General features: G+C 39.2%; 1 protein-coding gene and 1 long non-coding RNA gene across 9 annotated transcripts in view; one reads left to right on the plus strand and one right to left on the minus strand.

The window, feature by feature from the left end:
- Positions 1-25: 25 nt before the first annotated feature.
- Positions 26-23,975, minus strand: part of IL16 (interleukin 16) — a 42,098-nt gene continuing 18,148 nt past the window's right edge. For 5 of the 7 annotated variants that reach the window (XM_090148975.1, XM_090148974.1, XM_090148973.1 and 2 more), the window contains 19 exons: positions 19,777-19,913; positions 19,156-19,264; positions 16,798-16,894; positions 16,215-16,357; positions 14,162-14,272; positions 13,267-13,381; positions 12,972-13,045; positions 12,665-12,878; positions 11,627-11,744; positions 10,350-10,482; positions 9,381-9,468; positions 8,613-9,088; positions 7,075-7,210; positions 4,873-5,956; positions 3,683-3,866; positions 3,107-3,208; positions 2,472-2,724; positions 1,281-1,406; positions 26-1,023 (listed from right to left, as the gene is read on the minus strand). In XM_090148975.1, the coding sequence (XP_090005101.1) occupies positions 830-1,023; positions 1,281-1,406; positions 2,472-2,724; positions 3,107-3,208; positions 3,683-3,866; positions 4,873-5,956; positions 7,075-7,210; positions 8,613-9,088; positions 9,381-9,468; positions 10,350-10,482; positions 11,627-11,744; positions 12,665-12,878; positions 12,972-13,045; positions 13,267-13,381; positions 14,162-14,272; positions 16,215-16,357; positions 16,798-16,894; positions 19,156-19,264; positions 19,777-19,913 (3,894 nt within the window). In that variant the 3' untranslated portion in view covers positions 26-829. Of the gene's footprint in view, positions 1,024-1,280; positions 1,407-2,471; positions 2,725-3,106; positions 3,209-3,682; positions 3,867-4,872; positions 5,957-7,074; positions 7,211-8,612; positions 9,089-9,380; positions 9,469-10,349; positions 10,483-11,626; positions 11,745-12,664; positions 12,879-12,971; positions 13,046-13,266; positions 13,382-14,161; positions 14,273-16,214; positions 16,358-16,797; positions 16,895-19,155; positions 19,265-19,348; positions 19,708-19,776; positions 19,914-23,975 lie in introns of those variants that run through there. The other 2 variants (XM_090148972.1, XM_090148977.1) reach the window with 2 other exon arrangements.
- Positions 10,521-21,449, plus strand: LOC149916277 (uncharacterized). 2 transcript variants are annotated; one of them, XR_016470404.1, is made up of 6 exons: positions 10,521-10,878; positions 12,102-12,166; positions 13,761-13,868; positions 15,215-15,398; positions 16,194-16,429; positions 21,366-21,449. It is a non-coding gene; the product is annotated as an uncharacterized LOC149916277 (long non-coding RNA). The 2 variants fall into 2 exon arrangements; XR_016470405.1 differs by lacking the exon at positions 21,366-21,449 and having other exon boundaries at positions 15,533-16,208.

Raw genomic sequence — 23,975 nt, forward strand, 5'->3', positions numbered from 1 at the left:
AAAAGTTTGAATTCAGAAGGCTGAATTTCTAAATGCTGACATTTTTCTTTACAAAAATTATACAGAGAAATTTAAAAATAAGGTGCACTCTTGTTTCTAGATGGCCTTGCTGTTCTTGACTCTGGTCCCGTGAGATCTCTGACCAAAGGAATATCAGAAGAACCTTCACTCTATTTCCCTCAGCTTCCTGCCTCACCCTAGCAATACTATGAGATGCTCCCTTTATTTTTTTGTTCCTAGTGTTTGCATACTGGAGTCAACACAGCTCTTTCAGCTGCTAATAGAAAGCTATCCTAGTCAGTTTTAGGCTGTTCTGCAGTTTGAATAGAAAAGTTGGAGTTTTTCAGGGCATGTTTTATTTTTGAAGCGCTATGTTGTATCCTACCTCCTCTGCATTTTACAGATGCTGTGTTACTGTCTTTCATTGTGGGTGTGTACATTCCCTTCTCTTGGGAAGATAAAGCTGAAAGCAAAACTAGTAAAGCAGAATTGAACGCTTTGTTGCAGAATGTGCTCTCAGCCTTTAAGAGAATGGCTTAAAATAAGAATACTATCGCTTTCACATCTTATTAAAACCAGTATATTATTTATAAAGTCATTTTTTGTTATCATTTGACACTGAAACAATTTTCTGAAATAGTAATCATTTACTTTATGTTCGCATCTTCTCATTTTAACCCAAACAGCTTTCTCTAACAGGCAGTGAAGTTGTATGTACCTTTCATATGCAGTTTCAGAGTATCTCGCCATGCTAGCCAGATGTCTGTAAGTGATAAACCACACCATCTCTTACTGTCTATAATATTGGCAGTAGTCTTAATTACTCCTCTTACAAAGTTTCAGATGCCCTCTTGGTAACGGAGCTTGGATTCTTTCTTTTGATGATAGCTGTGATGGGCCCATCAGGTAATGCCTTGATTATATTCCACGCTTCAAAACGAGTGAGTCCTTGCAAGGCTGTGGTGTGCACTTGTAATAGCTCATCACCAGGCTGAACTGGGCCGCTTTGCTCCAGTGAGGTACCTGTTGGGGGAGGAAGGAAAATAGTAAGAATTCTCTCTGTGGGGGAGTTTTTAATTAGTCTTTCACTCATTAGGGTTCGCTATCACATTTGGTATAAATCGCCTGTTCCCAGGAGGCAAAAACTACTTGCATTGCATGGGATAATGCTGCATTTACAAAAAATCTCTTTTAATGAGTATAAATCAGGAGTCAGTTATGAACTACACTACTTTTTATCAACAACGAACCTGCCAGCCTACACTCTGAAGTGTATTTACCTTTAAATATCCTGTTGATGATGATGGGTTTATCTCCATGAATAGAGCCCTTCCCACCTTCCAGACTGAATCCCAAACCAGCAGCTGATTTTTCTAGAGTTATAGTGCAGATTGTATCTTCCGTTGCTGGAAATAAATAGAAAGTTAGCAGGTGGGCACGAAAATACCTGGAAAACTATAAGATCTGATAAAAGAAATGAGATGCTGTTCTGTTTGCAAAGGCAAACAGCCAAATTAAAATGGTAGCTTTTAATTCCTCGTTTTGTGATTGTACGGCCCTTTGGGAAGCTGGAGAGAAAATGTGTTTGAACTCATAGCAGAATAGAAATTTAAAAATTAAAAAAGAAAGTGATATTTTCTAGAACTAAAAAAATCTTTTCAGTGAACAAAATTTGCAGTAAGCATACTTGATTTGACAGTAGTTTTGAAATTCTTATTAACCAGAAAGCTGCAATTTAATCTGCCCACGTGCTGTGGATGTAACCACCTGCTACCTCAATCACTAGCACATTGTTTAAACCAATAACTCTTTCACAAAGAAAAAAAGTCTTGTAAAGTGAAAACTTCAAATTAGAAACCATATTATCAGAATTCAGAATCACTGAATTTTCAGTTAGGCCTGTTAGTAGAATAACAGTACTTACATGCTTTCAGAAATTTATACGGAAGATCTCACAGTTGGTTGGTTTCCTGGTTTGGTTTGGTCTGATTTCTTTCAGAGGGTTCATTTATTTCAGAAATCCATTAATTCTTTCCAAAGCTATCCCAAATACCTCTTTCAGGAATGTTTCACAAACTGTGTTGTCCTTGATCACAATTCTAAATTTACCCAGCCAATGCTGAGCAGCTCCATTAGTACCCATGGTTTCAGGCAATGATATTAGAATCATACAATCATCAAGGTTAGAAAGACCAATAAGATCATGAAGTCCAACCATCAGTCCATTCCTGTGACTGCTCTAGACCATGTCACTCAGTGCAATGTCTGCCTTTTTGAAAACCCCTGGGGATCATTACTCCACCACCTCCCTGGGCAGCCTGTTCCAATACCTCACCGCTCTTTGTGAGAAGAAATTGTTCCTAATATCCAACCTGAACCTCCCCTGACTCAAGGCCGTTACCTCTCATCCTGTCAAATGCTGATTGAACACTGAGCAGGTAGCAGCTGCGAGGTAATGCTGCTGAACTCACCTGATTCTTGTGAGGCATCACTTGCAACTGAAGATGTGCTAGAGCCAGTTGAAATGTTGTGACTTTTTTCTCCATCTTTTGCTTTTCTAGTGACAACAACAGCTTGTCTGGGTTGTCGAGCTTGTCGCATGATCACTGAGGCATCGTTGTGAGTCGCCCCTTTAAAAGACTTTCCATTAATGGATAGTACTTCATCTCCTTTCTGAATAGTTCCTTCCTGAGATGCTAGTCCATTGGGAAACACCTTGTGAACCTATTGAAAAGCCCCATTACCAGATAGCCACACAAGAAAAGAGGGAAAAAAAAAAGAAGTTATTCAGTTAATAGTTTTCACTGTGTGTGTTTTCCATTCTTTGTCAGGTGGTTGCTTCCTGCTGTTGAAGGCTGTTGGCTTTAAGAACTGTTGGGTGGGAAGGTGATACCGAAGGAAACAGGACACTTCTGCTAATAATTACCTGGAGATGACAGCTCTGTGCATTCTCACTCACGACCAAGATTTTTCTGACCCTATGTGAACAGCTGCCTATTTTAATTATGCCAAAAGCCAACCTCGGTAGTAGAAAAGCAGGAAGTTATATGTATTTTTAGAGAGAGTAGTTGTTTTCAGAGTATTTTTTGAGAAAGATGCTACTTACTGTTATCACTTTGTTTTCTAGATCTACGCCCCCTGCCAGACTGAATCCAAGCCCAGTGTTTTCTTCTTTATGCAGAATTGTAACATGAATATCATCTAATTCCTATGCAGAGAAATAAACTGCGTCAAGAACATCCTAATACTTACATTGAGTTGACTGAAAAATCCAAGCATTTTCTATTTGTCCACTGAGCATTTTGTAATGATACTTAAAGATTTGAGCATAATGCTGAGACATGTCAAATGTTTTGATAAAATTTCCTTATCAATTACCTATATTATGAAATGTTATTATGTCAAAAACTGTTATGTTTCTGCAAATATGAGTCAATTAGATCTGACTATAATTTTAAGCAAATTTAAGAGTACAATAGAATCAGAAAGTGCTTAATGATGTAAGTGCAGAAAAAGAGGAAAAAATAATTTGGCTTGCAGCTCATAGATATAAGTACCACAGCTTAAACGTTTCTTCCAAGTTTTATCTGTGATAATATAAAGTTGCAAAGCTGAACCAGGCATGGCCACTCCACATGCTGAAAATCACATCAAAGATCACACCGAACAAAGGCTGATTTACCTTTAACGTCGCTTCATCTAGTGATTTGACTTCCTCTATGAGCTTTGCTAACTCTTCAGGGGAAAGCAGAGAGATGACAGACTGCCCCGACACACCGGATGCTTGAGGTGAGCCTTGTTCCTGTTTCTCCTCTTCTTTCTCGCTATCTGCTAAGCTCACAGTGTATTCTCTCAGCTCAGAGAGGCTGTCCCATTGTGAAAAGAATAGAAAAGAAACACTGAGTTATGAAAGGACATACAAAAGCACAGAGCAGATGCTTCTGGAGCAGTAATCTTTCAATCCCCCAGCACTGGGAGGTAGTTCATGACATAAGTATTATGAATACATTCATATATCATATTAGCCTAGCAGAAGAATAAGAATAATCACACAGAAGAATAAGAATAATCTCTTGGCTCTAGAATAGAATAGATCTAAATAAACGTGTCTGTGGTTTTTGTTCTTGCTTTTGTTTTTCAGTTTCTCATTTTCATGTGACTGTAGTGATCTTCCTTGAGAATGCAAACAGTAGATTTTTGTTGTTATTTTTTGTAATCTGTGCAGTACAGTTTTGAAAGAATTTTTGAAGGCTCGTATGTGCTTTTGAAATATTTTGCCAAAAATACCTCTGTTGATTTCTGTTGTTTCCCCAAATCTTTGACTAACTGAAAATGCATATAAAACATTATGGGAAGCAAGCTTAATATTATTGGTGCCTTTTGTCTCTGGCTACATCACCTTTGTGTATTTGAGCCAGACCTGCTTTTTAGGCCAGAAGTAGTAGTATTTCAATGATATGCAGCTTAACCAAAGGCAAATGTTAGGAGTGTCAGGATGTTGGCACCATCTCATCACAGTGACTAGCTACAGCTAGCTTAATATTGGGAAGCCATAAGGTTTTCATTTCTTCTGGAAGTAACATACTAAAATTCCTCTGCTTCCTCACTGGTTCATGCAGTAACGATGTCCGTTTCACTTTCTGTTTCTACCACTGAGATACTAGAAATACTCCTCTTGAACTAGGAGAAAGCTTGAAATATGTCAACACTTATAAAAAAAGCAAATTAAGTTTACCAGCTATGTGAGGTATCCAGCCAATCTCTGTTTGTTCTTTACTATTGTGTGCTCCTGCCTGAGAATATTATCAGCTAATCAGCACAGAGACTCACCAATACTGATCTGCAAATCTGATTTCAAATACAGTGTCTTACTTTAGAGAAAATCCGGTGTCTGGGTGATGGTTCTCACTTGCAGGTGGGAGAGAAGTCCCATCCTCTTCTGCAGAAGTCTGAGATAAAGTGTCCAGGGCTTCCCATGCACTGTTCCCAGAAGGGACTGGGGACTGAGGAAGGCAAAGCAAAGACTTCATTAAAGCAGATGACACCTGGTTACTGATGGAATAGATTTTACTATACTTTTCATCGAATGTCTTCATCATCTCACAAGACTGGGTGGCAGTAAGTGGAAAGCTTCGTGATCTCAGGTTGTGTACTTTTGCTACTGGTGCTACATGGGAAGTTGCAATGGCTTCTGCAATGAGAAGGCCTGGAGGATTTTTGGTATTGGCATCATTGTTTTTCTCTGAGCTGGCTGCAAGGATGTCCTTGGGACAGGAAGATCTATCTAGGCTCTTTGTACCCATAACCGCAGATGACTTTGACTGTTGGCTATTTTCAGAGCATTGGAGAAAGGTTTGGCTGAAATGGCTTGGAGCCCCTTCTGACCATTTTGCAGAGGGAGAGTGTTCCTTCTGGACTGATGGTTTTGGGCTGAGCCTTCGGTGTACTTTTTCAGGTGACTGCGGAGCACTCAAAGATTCAAATGAGCTTATTCTCTGTTTGATCGATGATCCCCTGGAAGACAGACTGGATTGCAGTTCTTTGGTGGAAACACTCTGAAGGTCAGAAGGACTTTGATCTGCCTGTGGTTTGAGGTCTGAATTTGCTTTCCTCAGTCCCTTCAGACTTTGGCGAAACCAGGCTGGCTTAGGTGCTACAGGAGGGCCCTTTTTCAGAGCATCATTTTCATCTGATTTTAACACTTTTGAACTGACTGTTTCTGATTCTGATTTCTGCAGAACCACCTCTGAGCTGCTTCGATTTTCGTGTTCTTCATTTTTGTCAATGCCAGGTTGCAAATCTAAGCGGCTGTTGTCTTCGCTCATGGTAGGATTAAATAAGCTTTTTATGCAGTCGGAAATCTTAACCCAAGGATCTTCTGTTGTAGTATCAAGGGTATAATCTACCCGTGCTTGCCTCTTAAGGACAGGCCTTCGTATTGATGAAACTGGAGTTCCTGTATTAAAGAAACATTATTATCAAGCTGCCTCCTACTTCTCCTCATCCATCCTTTACCTATGCGTTTTATTTAAAATGTTTCTAGAAAATTTAAGCCTTATTTAAATTCACAACTCTTGATCTACAAGTTCTGTTTCCTGACGCTGAAATTGTGATCCCTTTTCCAAAGGGTTCTGTAACTTCCAAATAGGTTAGATGAAGTAGACATGAATGGAAACAAATTTTTGTTTGTGCAGTTGCTGTTATTTTTGTCTGCATCAGTGTAAAGAAAGAGATGTTGTGTAAGTGACCATTACACAACAGATTTACAGAAAACAGTTTAAGCTAAAAGGAACCTCTTGAGATCATTTAATATGTAGAATGATAGAATTGCTTGAGTTGGAAATGACCCTTGAAGGCCATACAGTCCAATTGCCCTGCACTGAACAGGGACACCTATAGCTGATCAGGTGCTCAGAGCCCCATCCTGCCCGACCTGAAGTGTCTGCAGGGATGGGGCACCCACCACCTCTCTGGGCAACCTGTGCCAGTGCCTCACCTCCCTCACTGTAAAAAAAAAAAAATATTCTTCCTTATATCCAATCTAAATCTCCCCTTTTTTATTTTGAAACCATTTCCCCTTGTCCTGTCACTACAGGCCCTGCTAAAGAGTCAGTCCCCTTCTTTCTTACAGCCCCCCTGTAAATACTGAGAGGCTGCATTCAGGTCTCCACTAATACTGCTTCTTTCAGTCTATCAAGCACAAAAAGATAGTAATTTATTATCAGTGATATGTACCATTACAATACTTTCCTTGAGGCAAAACATAACGTATTCTAGAAATGCTGAAGTAAAACTTTAAGGTCATTTTTTCATTATAAATAAGGACAAGCTTATTTATATTGAAAAATACAGTAATAGTATACAATAGTATACTGTATAAAATTACAGTAATAATTGTCCATCTTTGCTTTTTACAATAAATCATCTTGTCTAGTATGCTTCTTTCAGTGTAGTTTCTGTTTTGTCAAAGACCAATGGAATGAAATTTCTTCCCTTCACCCCAAGAATTACAGCTATGGGTGAAGTGCGTGTTTAAAGATGCTATTTTCAGCTGCAACATCATATTAAACATACCTAAGTTTGGTTTTCGTTCTTGATCTCTGGCCACTGGAACAGCAGTTGTGCGTTCAGAAGCTGTAGGAGAAGTGGTGAAGACACTGTGAGTTACGTCTGTTTGCTGTCCCTCTAGCATTGGTTCTCTAACTTCCTGCTGAGCAAACAGGAAACAGAAGTGTGTCAGAATGTAGTTATGCAAACCACACTACATGACTCTGAAGAAAGTTATATTTTCACCTGTTTGTAAACTGGTAGAAGATATCTGAATAGGAATCAAGCTGTTACTTCTGCTTGAGATGCAATCCTTATACAACATAATTGTTTCTCTATTTCAAGAGAGCCAGCATGGTATTTTATGGTACTCTTGTAAACAGATTGAAAAAATGCAGCTGACATTTCAAAAATGTAGTCAGTGGCAATAACACCATAAACCAATTTCTTCTGATGAAGATCTTTTACCCCCAGGACAACCTGGATAAGCTAAATCTAATGATTTAGATCTGTACCTTCAGAACTCTCCCTTTTTCGTTTTTCACTGGAAAAATAAAGTAAGAGGATTACCTTGAGGTTGCAATCAATACTACTCAACACCATGAACAGATGTTCTTGAATTACTTGATTCCTCTGTAACCAGTGACACCAAGCTGCCATACCATGGTGCTGGAAGTGCTCTCTGCTATGCAGTTAAACTACAAGAAGCAGAACGAAGCAGGACTGTGTACGTCCTGAAAAAAGTCAGTAATTAAAGAATTCCTTAAGGTTTCTGTAATGTGGTGGTGGTTGTTAGCATCTTATTCTAGGAAAACCTTTTTCCATGCTTACAGCAGCAGTAAAACCTTCTCTTCGTTATCTAAAATGCATTCTGACAAGTCTTCTTGGGACTTAAAGAAATATTGCCCTGAGACATACATACCCTCTTTCCAGAGGAGGTTCTCTTCATTAATAGAGAAGCTTTTGACTGTATTGATCTTAAGATTGATTTTTTCCTCCTTATTTGGAATAACTGAGGGGTGAAGGTTCATGAGTTGTACGCAGTGATAAGTCCAACAGCCACTTAACTGCTCCAAATTTAACTTCTGGTAGGTAATATTCTAGTAGCTGTTGATGAAAACTGAAACTTTCTAGGATGTTAACATTATAGTCGGAGTTCATTCTAAGCTGCATGGGTTTATTTTGACCAGTTGGGGAAATGTATTGCGTAGAGTTCCATTCATTTTTACTGGCATATTGCTAAACCCTGGGGAAAGAATTTTTAAACAAGCCACAACTTTGTTTCAACATGCAGATCTCACAGTCCCTCAACTCATGCAAACATGAAACACCTTCTATTCTACCTTAGGTAAGAAAAGGAACTGAGTAACGTACAAATCTACGCTCAACTGATTTACTCCTATATTCTCAAAAAAGAAGGCCTTCAAACCCTTCCCCCAGGCCCCACAAACACAAACACTTCTCTTTTTCCCCTGACTTACTTCCTGTTATCACACACAGCCCTTCTCTTCGCCCTACTCCTTCCCCTGCCTGGCTCACAAACACACACACGCGTTTTGCTTTACCTGCACATTTGCAGAAGGTGATTCAGTCTCTTCAGATACAAGCTTTTCCTTTCTATCTGCAGTGTACTGATCATTTCCTGTGCAGTCCTGCTTAAAATATTTCCTTGGAGGAGGTTTGGGCTTCGATGATTTAGGTTTTCTAACAAGAATCTCTGTTGATTTCTTAGCATTTTGCAAGGGTTGATTTCCTTCGCTACAAGTAAGAGGGGAACTTCTCTCAAAATTGTTTCCAGACAATGAATACAGCAGGCCAGGCTGTCTGGTAATTGGTACATCAATGCTGTGTACCCTTTCTTTCAAATCACTCAGTTGATATGCAGCACCATTACTACACAAGGACCTGGGGTTGTAGCTGCTGTCACTGCTGGAGCGGGTCATCAGCTTCTGGGCTTTACGGGTGCAATAAGCAGTGTTCCTTTCAATATGTTTTTCACATGGGTGTTTTCCATGCCAGCTTGTGTCTAGTCTTTTAACGCCTGCATAAGAAACACAATCAAAATGTCTGGTTAGATATGTGACAAGGGCTTACTTCTAAGATCCAGCTGGCTAAATTTGTAGCTACCTCCCACCATCATCTGGCACACACAGTACAAGGAGTTAAAGGCTTGTGAGAGAATGTCAGTGGTTAGATTTTTGGACAGCAAAATAGCATTGTTTTTCCTATCTTATATCAGTATCAGCAGTATGGTTTATTTGCTTATTTCTTTGGTCCTTATTTCTTCAAAAATCAAAGTTACTGCATGTCAATGAATGCACTCATCCCCTTACCTTCACTATTCCATTGATGTCTCTCCCTTCCAAATCTGTTGTTTTCCACAGCTTGTGCAACAGCTTCTTTTAGCTGCTGCTCAGACACCTAGGAAATACCATGCCATTATACTCTTACAAGGTTACTGTGTGGTGAGTAACATTTAAACTTTCATTCCTTTCACAAAACTTTCCAGCCCCTCTAAGTCTTCTAATTGAAATGAATATACCTAGTTATATCATGTATCATTGTTAAACAATTGCACATTGTTATAGGGGCATCTATACTAATAGAGCTGAAATTTTTCTATGCTATTTATGTTGGCTGTTTTGGTAAAATAGGCTCTATTGATAAATGTACTTCTGCATATTTCTCTAGATCTTTAATACTGGATTTATCAGTGTGAAGTAGTTTAACGTCCATTTTTTTAATGATAATTTAATGCAACAAATTAAAGTTAATCATTTATGCTGTAGTTCGTGTTAGGAAGATATTCTAGAGAAATATCTGATTTTACAAAATTTTTACTTGAATAACAAACAGCTGAGGAAGACCTAAATTTTAATTACAGTATAGAAAATGGAAGGAGGGGGTGGGCAGAGAAGGGTGTAGAAGGGGGAGGAGGAATATGTATTCCCTCTTTCAAATTTATGTCTTCTTACTAAGAATTATTTCTTGAATAAAGTTTATTTTTCTGATTTATATAATTTTGTTGATACCTTAAATATTATTTCTGTAATTTCCTTATTCACAGCACATAAACTGTTGAAACAATCTTTAAATCTTATGTGATTATATGCAAGAAAATATCCTAGGTTTATACCTTAATCAGTCTCATATACTTGCAGTGATGCTTATAATGAGATCAGCATCTTTGTTAGCAACATTTTTTTTTTTTTTTTTACTGTTTGCAGATTAATACTTTCTCTCTTTCTTAATCTTAGTTTATCATTACGTGTTTTACTGAAAATGAAAACACAGAGTGCTACCTGTGGTTCAGGGTGTCTGCTGATAATAATCTGCACGGCACCAGGGTCACAATGGCTTAGCACAGCATAAACTTCATTCAGAGTCATATTTTGCACTGATGCTTCATTAATTTCAATAATTTCATCTCCACACCTGCAGAGATATTTAAAAGAAAGTGTGAATAAAACATTTTTTCTACATCTTTGTTTTTTCACCCGTGCTGAAATATGCAAAAAGCAGATTCACGTGGTTGACCTCTAATTTGATCACAGATATGAATTACATTGTCTCATTGTTCTCTTCACAGAAAATGGAATGCGGATGAGTTGAATGTCAAGTTTCCTTTGATCTACTGCATTGCTGCATGCAGCTTATGAGCTTCATGCTTAGCTACTCATACTTTGTGTCTCTGATCTTTCTGCTGTATGCAGCTCAGCTGCTGTTTCCACCTACAGCTTCCTTCCGTCCTATCAAGTTAACACTTCTCACGTTGTTATGGTCTGCTAGTGTTATTTCAGATGAGAAAGGATGTTCATATTTCTGCTACATGTGAGTAACTTGTTAACACAACAATTCTAGTGACAAACTATTGTAATCCTGGTGATGCTTGAACTGAATCTTTCCAATCTGTCCACTCTTCCCTGTTTCTTTACAAATAGTCATATATATTAAGAAGCCTTCTGAAGGCACTGATTCATATCAAACTTTCCAATAGTGTGCAACCACTTTGTTCTTTCAGCTAAGTACTAAGGCATTAGAGAGAGAACCTAAGTTAAAGCTTCACTGAGAAAGCTGTGTTCTGTTCAATTATAAGTATGCTCAACGTGACTACTTGAGCATAAATCTTATGAAGTAAATTTCTGTACTTCCACTAGGGATCATTTCAGTAAAACTGCATTTCCATTGAGAAAGAAGAGAGAGAATCTGAGGAGTTTGAATTGGGAAAATCTAAAACCCATGCAAGTCAGAAAATACCATGTATTCTGTTTTTTTCCAAATATGTTCTCATTGTTTCACTTACAGAATTCATTCTGGAGAATATTTCTGTGCTTGTCTAAACCCTCCAAAGCTATCCAAGTATAGACGAGTGACAACAATCCCAGTGGGCTGTGATGTTTCTAGAAATTCTGGCTATCACAAACGTTTGCATTCTCAAACCCTCAGAATAGCATGTGCTGTTAACCCAAAGCCTCCAGGAGGCACTGACCTCCTGCCCTGTGAGATCAAATATAAAGCCATATAATGTTTTAGAACAATGGAAAAAAAAATTATCATAAGACAAACTTTCTCGTCCTACCTGAGTCTCCCATCCATATGTGCCACAGAACCTGGTGAGAGCGTGTGAATGAAAATCCCTGAAATACACTGGAAGTAAGGGATGCTGCATAATCCAATTCCAAGGCCAACCCCCGGCTCTGAAAAAAAAATGATAATAATAAGAAAAGTGTAATAAACAAAATGATAATAATAAAGAAAAGTGTAATAAACAGTCAAAACAGACAATTGGAGAGAATAATTTTAAAAGACACTGTTTTCAATTTATTTAACTTATTCTGTACAAACCAGGAACCTACTCTTTTTTTCATTAGTTGTACCTATTATACATAGGATGCAATCTAGGTTTATTTTGCAAAATATTTTTTGTGACAGTGGAATTCGAATGACTACACAGAGACAGAATGAAACAAAGAGACCAGAAATGACCGTGAAGGAAGTGTGTGGTCGTTTTTTGATATATAGTCTCAATCCTCTTTTTGTTTCCTACAATACAGCTCAAGATTTTTGCAAATATACTTCTTTGCTCTGCATACTCTGATGTCAGATCCATTTCTATTTGGTGAGTCACCTCAAGAGGCTTCATTCATTGCTTTGTTGATCCTGTTTTTAGAAACGTATTTCACTCAGTTATTGCTCATAAATAGGAGAAGGTACCAGTTGGAGCAGGAATGGCAGGAATACAGGAAGACATAAGTATGCATTTTACTTCTTTTTAGGCCATCTCAAGAATGAAGCAAACTACTTGAATAATTAAGGATAAGAACTGCATAGGAATTAGTTGTTGCTAAGAGATAACTTTTTCATCTGAAAGATATGAATGTGACAACAGTTGTGTGAAGAAATGGTATAATTGACTCTTGAGGACAGATGGTATTCAAAAGCCACTGCTGATAGATTGCTGTTAGCACTGGAGGCATCATGGTCTACTTTAGTATATTAAAAAACTTAGTTCAGGAAAATAATCACGTTAGTGAGGAAAGACATGCAGATAGCACATGAGTGGTGTTTTGTGAATCAGTGCCTTGTTTGTCAGTGCTAAATTAATTTTAGCACTTACCTTTGTTTAGGCTAACTTCCATTATGACCCTGTCATTGGGCTTTGTAGCATTTAATAAGAACACTGGACTTTCGGAACTGAAAGAGCTGTTTTCTTTGGTTATGCATATACTGGAGCTGAGTGACTGACACAAGTGGGGCGACAAATAGCTGGAAGCAGAATGAGGTGTGCTGAAGCTTGTCCTCACTGTGAGGGTCAGAAGACCCTTTTTGGCCTGTTGGAAAGAAAAGATCATGATTGAATGGGTTGAGTTCACACGCATGTTGCGTGTAAAGGCTGGAACTGTTTTGGAAGGAGAGTACATAACCTTGAATTTCTGTAAAGCATCATAATGTGTTAATCCATGCATTGATTCTCCATTCAGTTCTAGGATTTCATCACCTGTTTTTCAAAATAAAAAAATATGTTACTATTACTGTATTGTGAATAAGTTGTATGATACATGCGTGTACTAAAAAAGGAGTCTTGCAAACATAATAATGGATGAAGATATAAAAGTCACTTATGGCTCATTTCAGTGAACCTTCATCTTCACTTAATCTTCCTTTATATATTCTTTGGGAATCTGGAGTGGTAAAAGGGAGAAACAATGGATTTCTTGCCTTCTTGTAGCCTTCCATCAGCTGCAGCAGCTCCACCAGGAAAGATGGTTTTGACATAGATTCCTATTGGCCCATAAATGCTGTCTTTCCCTCCAACGATGCTGAAGCCCAAGCCCTAATTTATGGAAGAAAAATGGTGTGTGAGAGACGATGTTTAGTTTTCATATCCCATCTGCAGCATCATCAGCATTAGCTACATGGACAATACTAGTAAACGAAATAGTAAAATCTGTGAAAGATAGGCAACCACGTGCCAGTAGTAAAAGCAAATGAAAATTTCAGCTGAATACTCTCATGATTCACTTGCAATCAATTAATTCTCCATTATAAACATATATATGTATATATATATATTCTCTTATCCTCTACCAAACAGGTTAATGTGAGTTGTAAGTTTAAGCAATGACTGTAGATCCTTGTAAGAAGATGCTTGTCTTTGATTATTTTTTTGTCTTTCCTCCTTACATAAATGTCAAACTATCTACTACTCTCAGAAGGATGTTGTGAGACTAATTCATACCTTTGGGGCCATTTACCATCCCTTAAATGAGAAATGAAAGAGCAGTGCTGATGATGTCCTTCCGTACTCACAAATACAGACAGTAAGTGATGATTTTGTAAATGATGCTTATCACACTTCATGTAACAACTTCTGAGAGATGTCTCACAGCTTAAATAGTTACAATATGACACAAATAAGTTTTAATAACTTAGAACCCTATTCAACAAGTTCAAGAGGTATATGTCTAAGTTCATAACTTCCACATCCTCTCTGTATTCTGATATGAACTGGCAGTCCACAACTAGCAACCTGAGCACCTGAAGTCATTATCAGTTTGCAGTTGAGAAATGAAGCAAAACACCGTATGTGGTAAGTCAACAGAGCCAGCCTCACCTTCCCTTGTCCTTTCATCAACACGATGTTAGAGATTACCGAAGCCTGTGAGCCACAAGATGCATGCACCAGCTGTGCTGTACTTAGTGATCTAGATGGCCTTGAAATTGCCTGAGAACACAAAATAATAATAATAAAAAATTCATGCAGAACCAGCCATTCTTTGATGCAGTTTAGGGAAACTTGTTTATTTTAAATTTTCGTCTTTACAACTGATGTTACTAAAGGCTTAAAAAATCCTTCTCATTTTGAGAAGCCAGTTGTTATTCAGCTAATCAATTTGCATAGACTGCATTGTGGAGTTTGGGGCTTCTTATGTGAAAACTGATCTTTTCTGTGATACATTCAGTTGTTGGTGGTCTGTGTTATGCTTTCTTTCAATGCATGTGAATTGAACTCTGAGGTCCTGCTCAGTGAAATTGTCCAAAACCAGAATGCTGGCCCTGGAAGTTATGTGGTGGTGTAGAAAGATACATTTGTGCTCTCACTTGATTCCCCATGCCAAAATCCCATTTGTGGCTGTTAGGGATCCTGTTGCTGCATTTGCCTCTAAGAACTGAACTCAGAAACAAGAAATTCTAACCCCTTCCCTCATCTTGCTACTGAATAATTTACAATGAGACATATAGAACTTGCTTTCTGCATTTCCCCAAAAATATGAATTAGTGCTTACAATATTTCTTCAGTCTGTAAACTACTCCACACTGTCTCCATCAAGCAAACACAGGATTCTCTCTACAGCTGAAACAGACGAAGCACAACTTTTTTGCTTGATAACCAAGGCAAGCAATTTCTCACTGCTCTTCCCCCATCCATGCCACAGTGGATTTCTTCATTCCATCCCCTAGATTTCACCCATTTTAATGAACCTTTAATGAAATGTTTAATGGAAACCTCCTAACTGAACATAGAATTGGGTATTACAAATTAATTTAAGCATCAACAGAAGTCATTACCTGAAGCTAACCATGCACAGAGTTTAACAGGGCCAGAGTTAATAGAACTCATTACAAATCCCAGCAACTTCAGTGTTGTTTGTTTTTTTTTTTTCAGCAGTAAAATGAACCTAACGGGTGTGAAGTGCCTGGAACATCATTCAAAAATTCAACTTTCACATATGCTATAAGTCAAGATCTTAACACGCAAACAAGCTTATTAATTCAACATCATGTTGAGGACATGAAAAAATCCTGACAAGGAGGAAGATGCCTGTGCAAGACCAAGAATGTACCATCTGGTATGTATACCTCTGCCACATCTGTCGTTGCTTATTCCCCTGTGCAGACCTCTTGCATCTGAAAGTGGAAGTTTTCAAATTTCCTGTGTTTCTGGCTGTGAGTTGTGCTTTCTGTTTGTTTCTTTGTGTGGTAGGTTGCAGCACCCAGAACTGGGATGCCACCAAAGAGCTGATGGGCAGCACCCACCACGTGGGACCTCAAATACCCTCGTGCCCCTACCTGTCCCTGCTCCTCTGGGTTGTGGTGGATTGCTTAGACAGCAAAGGGGCGTACATTATCATGGTTGCTGAAATATGTCTGACTCCCAGTGGAGCAGAAAGAGCCTCATGAAGACAGCATGGCTGGGAACGGTAACTACCAGCCATGAGGTGACTCCATACCTGCATATGGCCATAACTTGGCTAATGGAGGGAAGTCTGGATGCTCACGGCAGCAGGGCCCAAAGCTCAGGCCATGTGCACAGAGCATCTCCATGACTAGCAGTGGGGAGGTGTTGGGGTAGGGGCCTCTTCAGTAGTGAGCTCTGGGTGGCTACCAAGGTGGTATGAACCACCTAGGGGGGATTTGCACACACTGTAAAGGCTGCCAGGACAAGGGATGGGAGAAGATGCTGAAGAAAAGGGGTTTCATTGGCATAGTACCTTTCCTGCTCCTCATGGGGGAGAGGAAACAGCTGTGCCAGAGACTGGTGGTGCCTCTGGTGCCATTTTCCCTGATTGGGCCTGAGAGGAAGATATGTTTTGATGGGCAGAATGGCTGTCAGAGATTTACAGTGTATTTTTTCTGTTTTTCAGGTGATTTCCCATAGCACTTACTGGGGTTCTCCCTCCAGAGCAGTCCAGCTGTTGGGAAAGTGATTTCCGATTGGTATGGAGGGCATGGGGCTGCCGCTCTCTGAAGGGCACGGCTTTCCGGGGTGCTGTGCAGTCCATGTCCCCTATCCAGAATGGGTTTATACCTGCAGAACATGGGGAGAGGGGCCAAGTTACTTCTACTAGCTTTGTAAATCTCTTCGCATTCATCTGATCAGGTAAATTTCCCTTAGAAAAGTTTTTTTTTCCAGCTGTAAATCTCTCTGAAGGGAGCCATCTTTTTAATTCTAACCCTGGGAATAGCAATTAGCGTTAATTATATTAAAAACAAACATTCCCAACCACAAGAGCATCGGCTTACTTAGAGTATACTTTGATAAACATAAAAGAGAATGTTTACATGCAAAACCCTTGATTGTAGGATTGGAGAATATAAATACTGATGCCTTTATGTGGCAGCAGTTCTTAGCTGAGGATCTCAGAGTGGCTGGACAACAGCTGTGCTATCTTCCAACACTGCAGACAAAGTACTGTGCTGTGCATCCCACAATAATACAAGAGAAAAAATGATTTCTTTGCAACTTACTGGTTGAGTTACTGCGTGTCCGTTGACACAAGGCTTTACTCTGCAGAAAACAAGCATTTTGTATTTCCAAAGGCCTTTCCTTACAGGTTGGCGTTTCCTTCGAGGTGAAAAAAAAAAAAACAAAAGTACTGAGAATATACGGAGGAGTAATACCTCCATTTGTTGACTTTTTCTAGTAAGACTATTACATTATAATGCAATAAATTCTTGAAAGTGATCTCAATATAAAAACAAATTTTCTCCTAATTTGGCTTGTAGCTTGAAGTGAAAACATTGAGCAAAATTGATTACTTAAAATATAGGAGATGATAACGTAGTAGATAGCTCAATGTTTTGTCAAAGAAATATGATTATAACTTGCCAAAGCAATAAGGTAGAAATAGATTCTGGTCTTTAGTCAGAATGGACATAAAATTAATGGACATCACCAGTCGATTCAGACAGACTAACATTTTGACATATGGATGAAGTGTAGCCATCCTACTCTAATTTTAGAGGATGACTGGCACTTTTAGGCACTTTTTCTTACGAGAGCATTATTTTCAAAACAAAAATGTTTGGGCTCAGCTTTACCATAGTGAATGGGTGTCTAATTCCCACTCATCTTACAATAATGCCCAAATATGTGTGTTTAGCATCACTGAGGACAAGGGTTGAGCATTTTTCAAAAATTAAATAATAAACGTATGGTAAATGACAAAAAATAAATTATAACATCTGATTAATAGTTTGATGTAAGGAATAATGTCTGGATGCATATATTTCCCGATAGTCCTGTTTCTGTCACGACATAGAGAATGCCATTGATCATGAAGGAATCACAGTCAAAGGAAGAATATTATTGAGTGCAGACAGTGTAGGGAAATTGATTCAGTAGAACTGCAGGTATAAAAGGCTTTTGCTCAGCAGTATTCTGCAGCAGTAAGGAAGCCACAGAGAACTTTCAGAGTCAGTTCCATATGTTCTACTGTGTCTGGAGCCAACCGGAACAAATACTTTCTTCCAAATTTTAGGAGCCAAATTTTCAGTAGTGCCGGTTTTTTTATTCAGAACTGACAAATGGTAATTTTCCTCTTTGACAGCAGGTGGAGGCATTTGTCATGTAGCTAAATCATACTAGGGCTTTCTGCTCCCTTTCTCCTACGAGCTCTTGAGAATAAAAAATGCAGAGAATGTCCTCAAAGAGGCGTTGTGGAACTGATTTTGCAGAGTTTCTTTTACAAGCTAGCTTGCTCGACAAGCCTTTACTCTTAACCCTTAAGTATTTGGATGCAAATTTGTCTTTAACCTGCCTGAGTCCTGAGTGGCACTGTGCCACAATAGTTTGGTATATGTCTGGCCACTGAGCTGCTTAAGGAAGAGAAAAAAAGCAAAAATCTTGGCAGAACTCTGTAGACGTATGGGTGAGAAAGTTCATAATTGCAGTCCTGGGAGGGAGTACTCTCTACCCAGTCTCTCTGACTCTACCTGATGGCAGGTCCAGTCAGGAATACTTCCTCAGTCTAGGATTACACCAGAGTTTTCTGTGTGATCTTACCGTAGATAATAATAATTAAACAAAAAGACGAAAACAACAAACAACCAGATGATAACTTTTTTCCTTGAACATCAAGACCTTAAGCCTGCAACAAACCTCTGGCTAAACTCTGTTGTCCTCAAAGTGGCAAATGTGTGATTAGGGGACCAACCTCCAACATTTGCAAGTGAAAAGCTTTTAGTGCCATCTGGTTTGGGGTGGTGAAAAGGGTCTAATCCAAAGAAACAGATCTGAAGGGTTTCTCCCTGAAAGATTTAGTGATAACCCAGGGCTGCTGACCTGCAAATGCCTCCTATTTCCCTCTCTCTGTTGTAGGTTCCCTTAACTTTTATCACAAAAACTTCCTAGCTAGAGATCCTAGATTTAAAAAGAAAAACAAACATACAAAAAAAAAAAAAAAAAAAAAAAAAAAAAAAAAGAAAGAAAGAAAAGAAAGAAAAGAAAAAAACCCCTCTACTTCAGTATAGGAACTGCTTTCTGGCTTCTGGATTCACGGATCCTTAATCCACTTCTTCTTTTTCTCAACTTCCAAAGGGAAAATGAGCACTGGCAAGCCATGTGTTTCTAAAAAGATGGATTGCACAGACTCTGCTAGAATTTCCCAGGGCTTCTCCATAGCCTCTGTTTATTTGGGAAAAAAAGCTCTGCTGAAAGCTACCAGTCTGACCACAAGAGGTTTGGGGTTTAGTCAGAAAGAGAAAAACCATGTCCTTCAAATGTCTGATGCACAAATTCCCTTCCTCTCTCTTTGTCAAATCACCCCACAGTTGTGGGGGAAACACAACTTTCATGCTTCCTTGGCTAGCCATCACCATGCTCACCAGCTGTGTTGTTGATTGAATGAGAGATTCAGCCTCCTTGCTGGGCAGATCTTTAAGTGATTGCCCATTTAGTGTTAACAGTTCATTCCTTGGACTCAGACATCCATCCCTTAAAAAGAAACAAAGAATAGAGGAAAATGAACGCATATCATTTTACGTCAAAAGAAAAATATGGCACTGTTGTACTATGTACCTCACTTCAAGAGTCAACTGCAATCTTCCCTTTGCCTTGAAGAGAGCACTTTCTGACATGTTTTGATGTATTATATACTCCATCTCAGGGAGTATACCCCATTCCTAGTCTATGACTACCCTTTGCTATTAAGGCTCTTGTTTTGCCTTAAGTCTTCAGAGCCAGAGGGTTCAAGCCACTGATACATATGCTATCTATGGGGACTGAGCTCATGTGAGAGACATTCCCTCCCAGTTTCTGTGTTTCCCTGTCTGGAAGCTCCCATACTGGCCAGCTTGTTATACGTAGGTAGATGCTCAAGGAGTAAGGGCTTGTGTCCAGGCTATTATGACAGCACAGAATAGCCCAAACTTGTTGCTGAATGCCGGTTGTGCAACATCTGTGCAAATAGTTCCCTTACAAGCTTGCTAACTCCACATGTGCTGTACCTGTTTGTTGTGCTTCCAGCAGGTACCTGGCAGCCTGAGAACCCTTTCCAGAGAGAGGCACAGTTTGGACTCCTGGAAAGCTTGATTCCTGAGCTTCTGTTTCCTCTGGTTGCACACAATCTGCAGATGCAGTTGTCCTGATTCAGAAAGATGAAAGATTGCATTAAAGAAAATGTACCATGGTTGCTAAAAGTTACGTACATTTATATTGCATCTCGTGAAGAAATGCTGAAAATTATTTTAGAACCAGATTGCCTCCAAGAGGAATGAGAATTGGCCGTTAATGGTGTGCAGTTGTGAAAGAATAATTCTATTATAAAGTCATTGTTTAAAAAAATTGTTTTCCTTAGCTTCTGACTAAAAGAAGGAAGAGGAGGAACACTGCATATAGGGGAAGAGAACTGATAATACATTTGTAATAGCAGCTGGCTAAATTTTGCTCATGCTGACGATTGTAAGAAAAGACAGGGAGGAAAAGTAAACACACATCAGAAAAGGAAATACTCCAAAAAACATGCTAGCTCTGAATGAAAAATAAGTGTATACAAAACATGGGCAGCTCCACCCTGGCTGCTGACTCGTTAAGTAGTGGGCAGGGGAGCAAAGATGACTGCAACACTGGAAGGTTTTGTCATCTCCAGTCTGGGTTGAGGTTGCTGTAGTCTGTGTGCTGCATCTGGAGGGCTAATTGTAAGCACATTTATAACACAGTTATGAATCATTAGCATATGGGCATACAGAAAGAGAAATAGTCTTAAGTCATGTGAGTAAATAAAGCAAAGAATGGATTGACTAAGCATACAAAGGAGACACTTTTGGCTAGGAAATACAGTCCTGCAGCACAGATACTTAAACATTTAAACAGTTTGAAGAGACGAAGAAAGTTTGAAAGTTAGTGCAGAATTCTTTCTCCATTTTCTCAGTACACCTCCTAATTCAACTATTCATTCTCTCTGAGCTAAATCTGCTCTCCCTGCCCACACCAGCCTCCCCAGACAACACAAAGTGAACGAGGTCCTCAGCGTGTTCCCAGCAGAGCTGTATGCCTGAGACATAGATTTCAGACAGGGATGCACACTCCATACATCAGGACAGGCAGTTGTCAGCAGCACTGTCTTGTTCACAAGGCACAGCAGTGGTCAGCTGTCTGTATTGCTCCAGGGTCCACTTCTCAGAGTGTCATGGACTATTTCCAGTGATTTGTAGTTCTCTGACAGCACAAGGAAAGCTGTATAACCACCTTCTTTAGTATCTCTGGAGCTGCTTCCTTCCCTAAGCAGAGTTCATCCAGCTCTGAGGGTTATTGTGCCCTTCCACCACAAATCAATAGGGATCACATTATACCTGACTGTCAGCAAAGGCAAACTTCGAATTTACAGCAATTTCAATACATGTCATCATCATCCCAGCTGGCTGTTGGAGCTTGGTTCCCATTCTGAAACCTGCCAGAGTAAATCTAAGGCTGTGAATGAATGAAGTATTTGAGTTCGAGCCCTGGACTCACTACAGACTGAATTCAGTAGGTAACAGATAAGGGCTGTGCTTGTATTGACTGACGTGTTAACTCTGTGGGTTTGCTTGCATTCCAGATTGTCTGCCATTGATGAGGAGCGTCTGAATTTTATGAAGCTCTTTTGTTTTTTGAAGAGTGCTTCCAGTGAGTAATAGGTAAGTGTATGAGTATGGACATCATTCTGTTTTAAACCAGTTTGTTTGAACTCTAGTATTGGTTTTGGAACTTCTGCATTTACTTTTCACCCAAGGTAAAATATTTTGGGGAAATATATGCATGAAATCAGGACTGTGTTAGGTTATTTTCCATCTCATGGCAGTGCTTTAAAGTCTTCAGCATGGTAACAAAATAAATTCTGATGTCTTGAAATGTCAGATCTTGAGTAGAAAAAAATATTCATTTTATACATCAGTGAGAAAGTACAGACCAGATTCTGCATACGTGAAGCATCCATTAAATCAACAGGGTCCTCGAAAGAGCAGTGTGCCAATTCTAAAACATTAGAGATGTAAGATAGATATTAAAATGTACTGTGTAAGATATTGTGTTCTGCTTCCTTGAAATATGCAGATGTTCTCTCACTGCTGGTGGTCAGGCATGCACACAGAGAGCTTCTTGTAGCTGTCCTCCTTGTCCATTTCAGTCTTAATTTCCACTTAATAGTGGGCCTCTTCAGGCAGCCCCCAGCCTCTCTCATGCTCATTCCCTTCCAAGAACTTGTTCTCAGCGCACAGCTGCTGCACACATAGTATTTATAATACTCTTTGTCATTATTTGTCAGGAAGGCGTTTGGCTATCGTCAGTTTCCCAGGACATCACAGAGGTGCAGTGTGTTTGGCTCTGAGATTGTTTATGGCGCGCCATGCCAGCCCTTTGGGGAAGGTGTTTTGTGCAGTGGGACAAGTGCAAGGCTGGAAATTCTGGCTTGTATTGGGACACATGTGAAATAACACCAATGAGAACTTAACAGAATATTCTTTCCGAGAGCAATCAGTTGTATGCACTTAGAAAGAAAGAAATTAAATTCATTGTGCATTGTAGAGAAGTCTTGGGAAATATTTTTGTTTTTTAAACTCTGTGGTCATCTTACCAAGTTGGGCAACATTTCAAATAGGCTCTGTGTGTCAACAGTTTTTAAATGCATTTGTGTGAACTACTTAAGAAAAGAAAGTTTCTTGGACAGGAGGGACACGTGGCAATATATCTGTATGTTGTCGGCATTTGCACTTCTTTTGGGCCCTGGATATAGATCCCTGTATTCACATCCAAGTTATTGCAACATGACAGAAAATTAATAAAAGCTGTTCTCTAGGAAAGTAAACATTTGACCACTTCACATGCCAGCAGTCAATTTGCTTTGGGTTTTGTCCTTTAATGTCTTTTATTTCCTGTCTCACTTATTATTATATGCATAGAAATATTGCTGATGGTTCCAGGAGTAAAGGCAGTATTTGTTTTCATTCTCCTCCCTTTTAATGTGTCCTGCTGTTTTTGCATGGTGATTTATAGCTCTGTAGCAAATGCTGAAAATTTGCTAAAGTGAGGTTGAGAGGTTGAGGAGGGAGGGAATAGGCAGGTGGATTCTAGGTCAACTTTGCCTACTCGTTATTAGTGCATATTTTTAAGCGCATATTTGCTGCCAGTGAATAAAATCTATCTGCTTATAAGGGGCTTTGCAACCCAGCACTTCAGGACTCAAGGGAAACTTGTGTTTGCATTGCCCATTACTGTGAAACCAAAATGAAGACGGTCTGCAGGAGTGCATTATAAACCAAATTAGTCTTTAAGCTGAATCCGTTCGGCTGAAACGTTAAAATCAAAGGGGGAGTTGAAGAGTCTTCTTAAATGCATTTATGTTGCAGGTGAGAGTAAATTAATATTTCATGTGCTTTGCTCTGGAAAAGTAATTTGCAAGTTCAGGCAAATCCTCTCCTCCTGCTCTCCTTCTTTTGTCGTGCTAAATGAAAAATTTTGGAGGATGTTTTTCTATCTGCCATTTAAGAGATTTCTTTTCTCTTCATGTTCTCATAGGCATTTCTAGCCCAGAGTCCTGTCTCAAAACATCTCGTTCCAGATGTTGTTTTGAAGTAAGGGTAACCATGGCATCTGTGAAAAACTAAAAAACTTTTGTACACTCTCAACGTAAGACACAGTAGTTAGATTGTCTGAAATGAAGTGTTATACAAGGCTGGTTCACGTAAGGTCTTTGACTCTGTTAACTAAGCATATGACAATGAGCTGATTGACTGCTGGTTAAAAAAAGGCCAAACACACAAAAAGCAAAAAATCTAACAACAGTACAATAGTGAATTTAAATATTTGGCTTTTCTGCCTTCCCAGCTGTGAAATGGCTGGGATTTCCAAGTGGAAGATGAAGAGAACACAGCCTTTTGGGATTTTCTTCAAGAAACCTGTTTTCCTGCATCATTTCTAACAAAGAGTCTCTTTGGCATAAACTGACATGACTCCACTAATTCTGACATCTCTCAGCCAAAGCCTTGGTCCTTCCAAAATATTTATAGTAGATGTAATTCGTTTTCCCAGCAGCATATTCCCTTTGCAATTAATAAAATGGTAGAAGCCAGGAAGCCTTGGGATGATGCAAGAATCGGGGCATGGGATTCAGGTTCTGCCCTAGATACACCATCAGCATATCAGATATTTCAGACAGACCTTTCCACCCGTC

The sequence above is a fragment of the Phasianus colchicus genome, chromosome 12, assembly GCF_987193195.1.
Source record: "Phasianus colchicus chromosome 12, bPhaCol1.hap1.1, whole genome shotgun sequence".
Lineage (NCBI taxonomy): Eukaryota > Metazoa > Chordata > Aves > Galliformes > Phasianidae > Phasianus > Phasianus colchicus.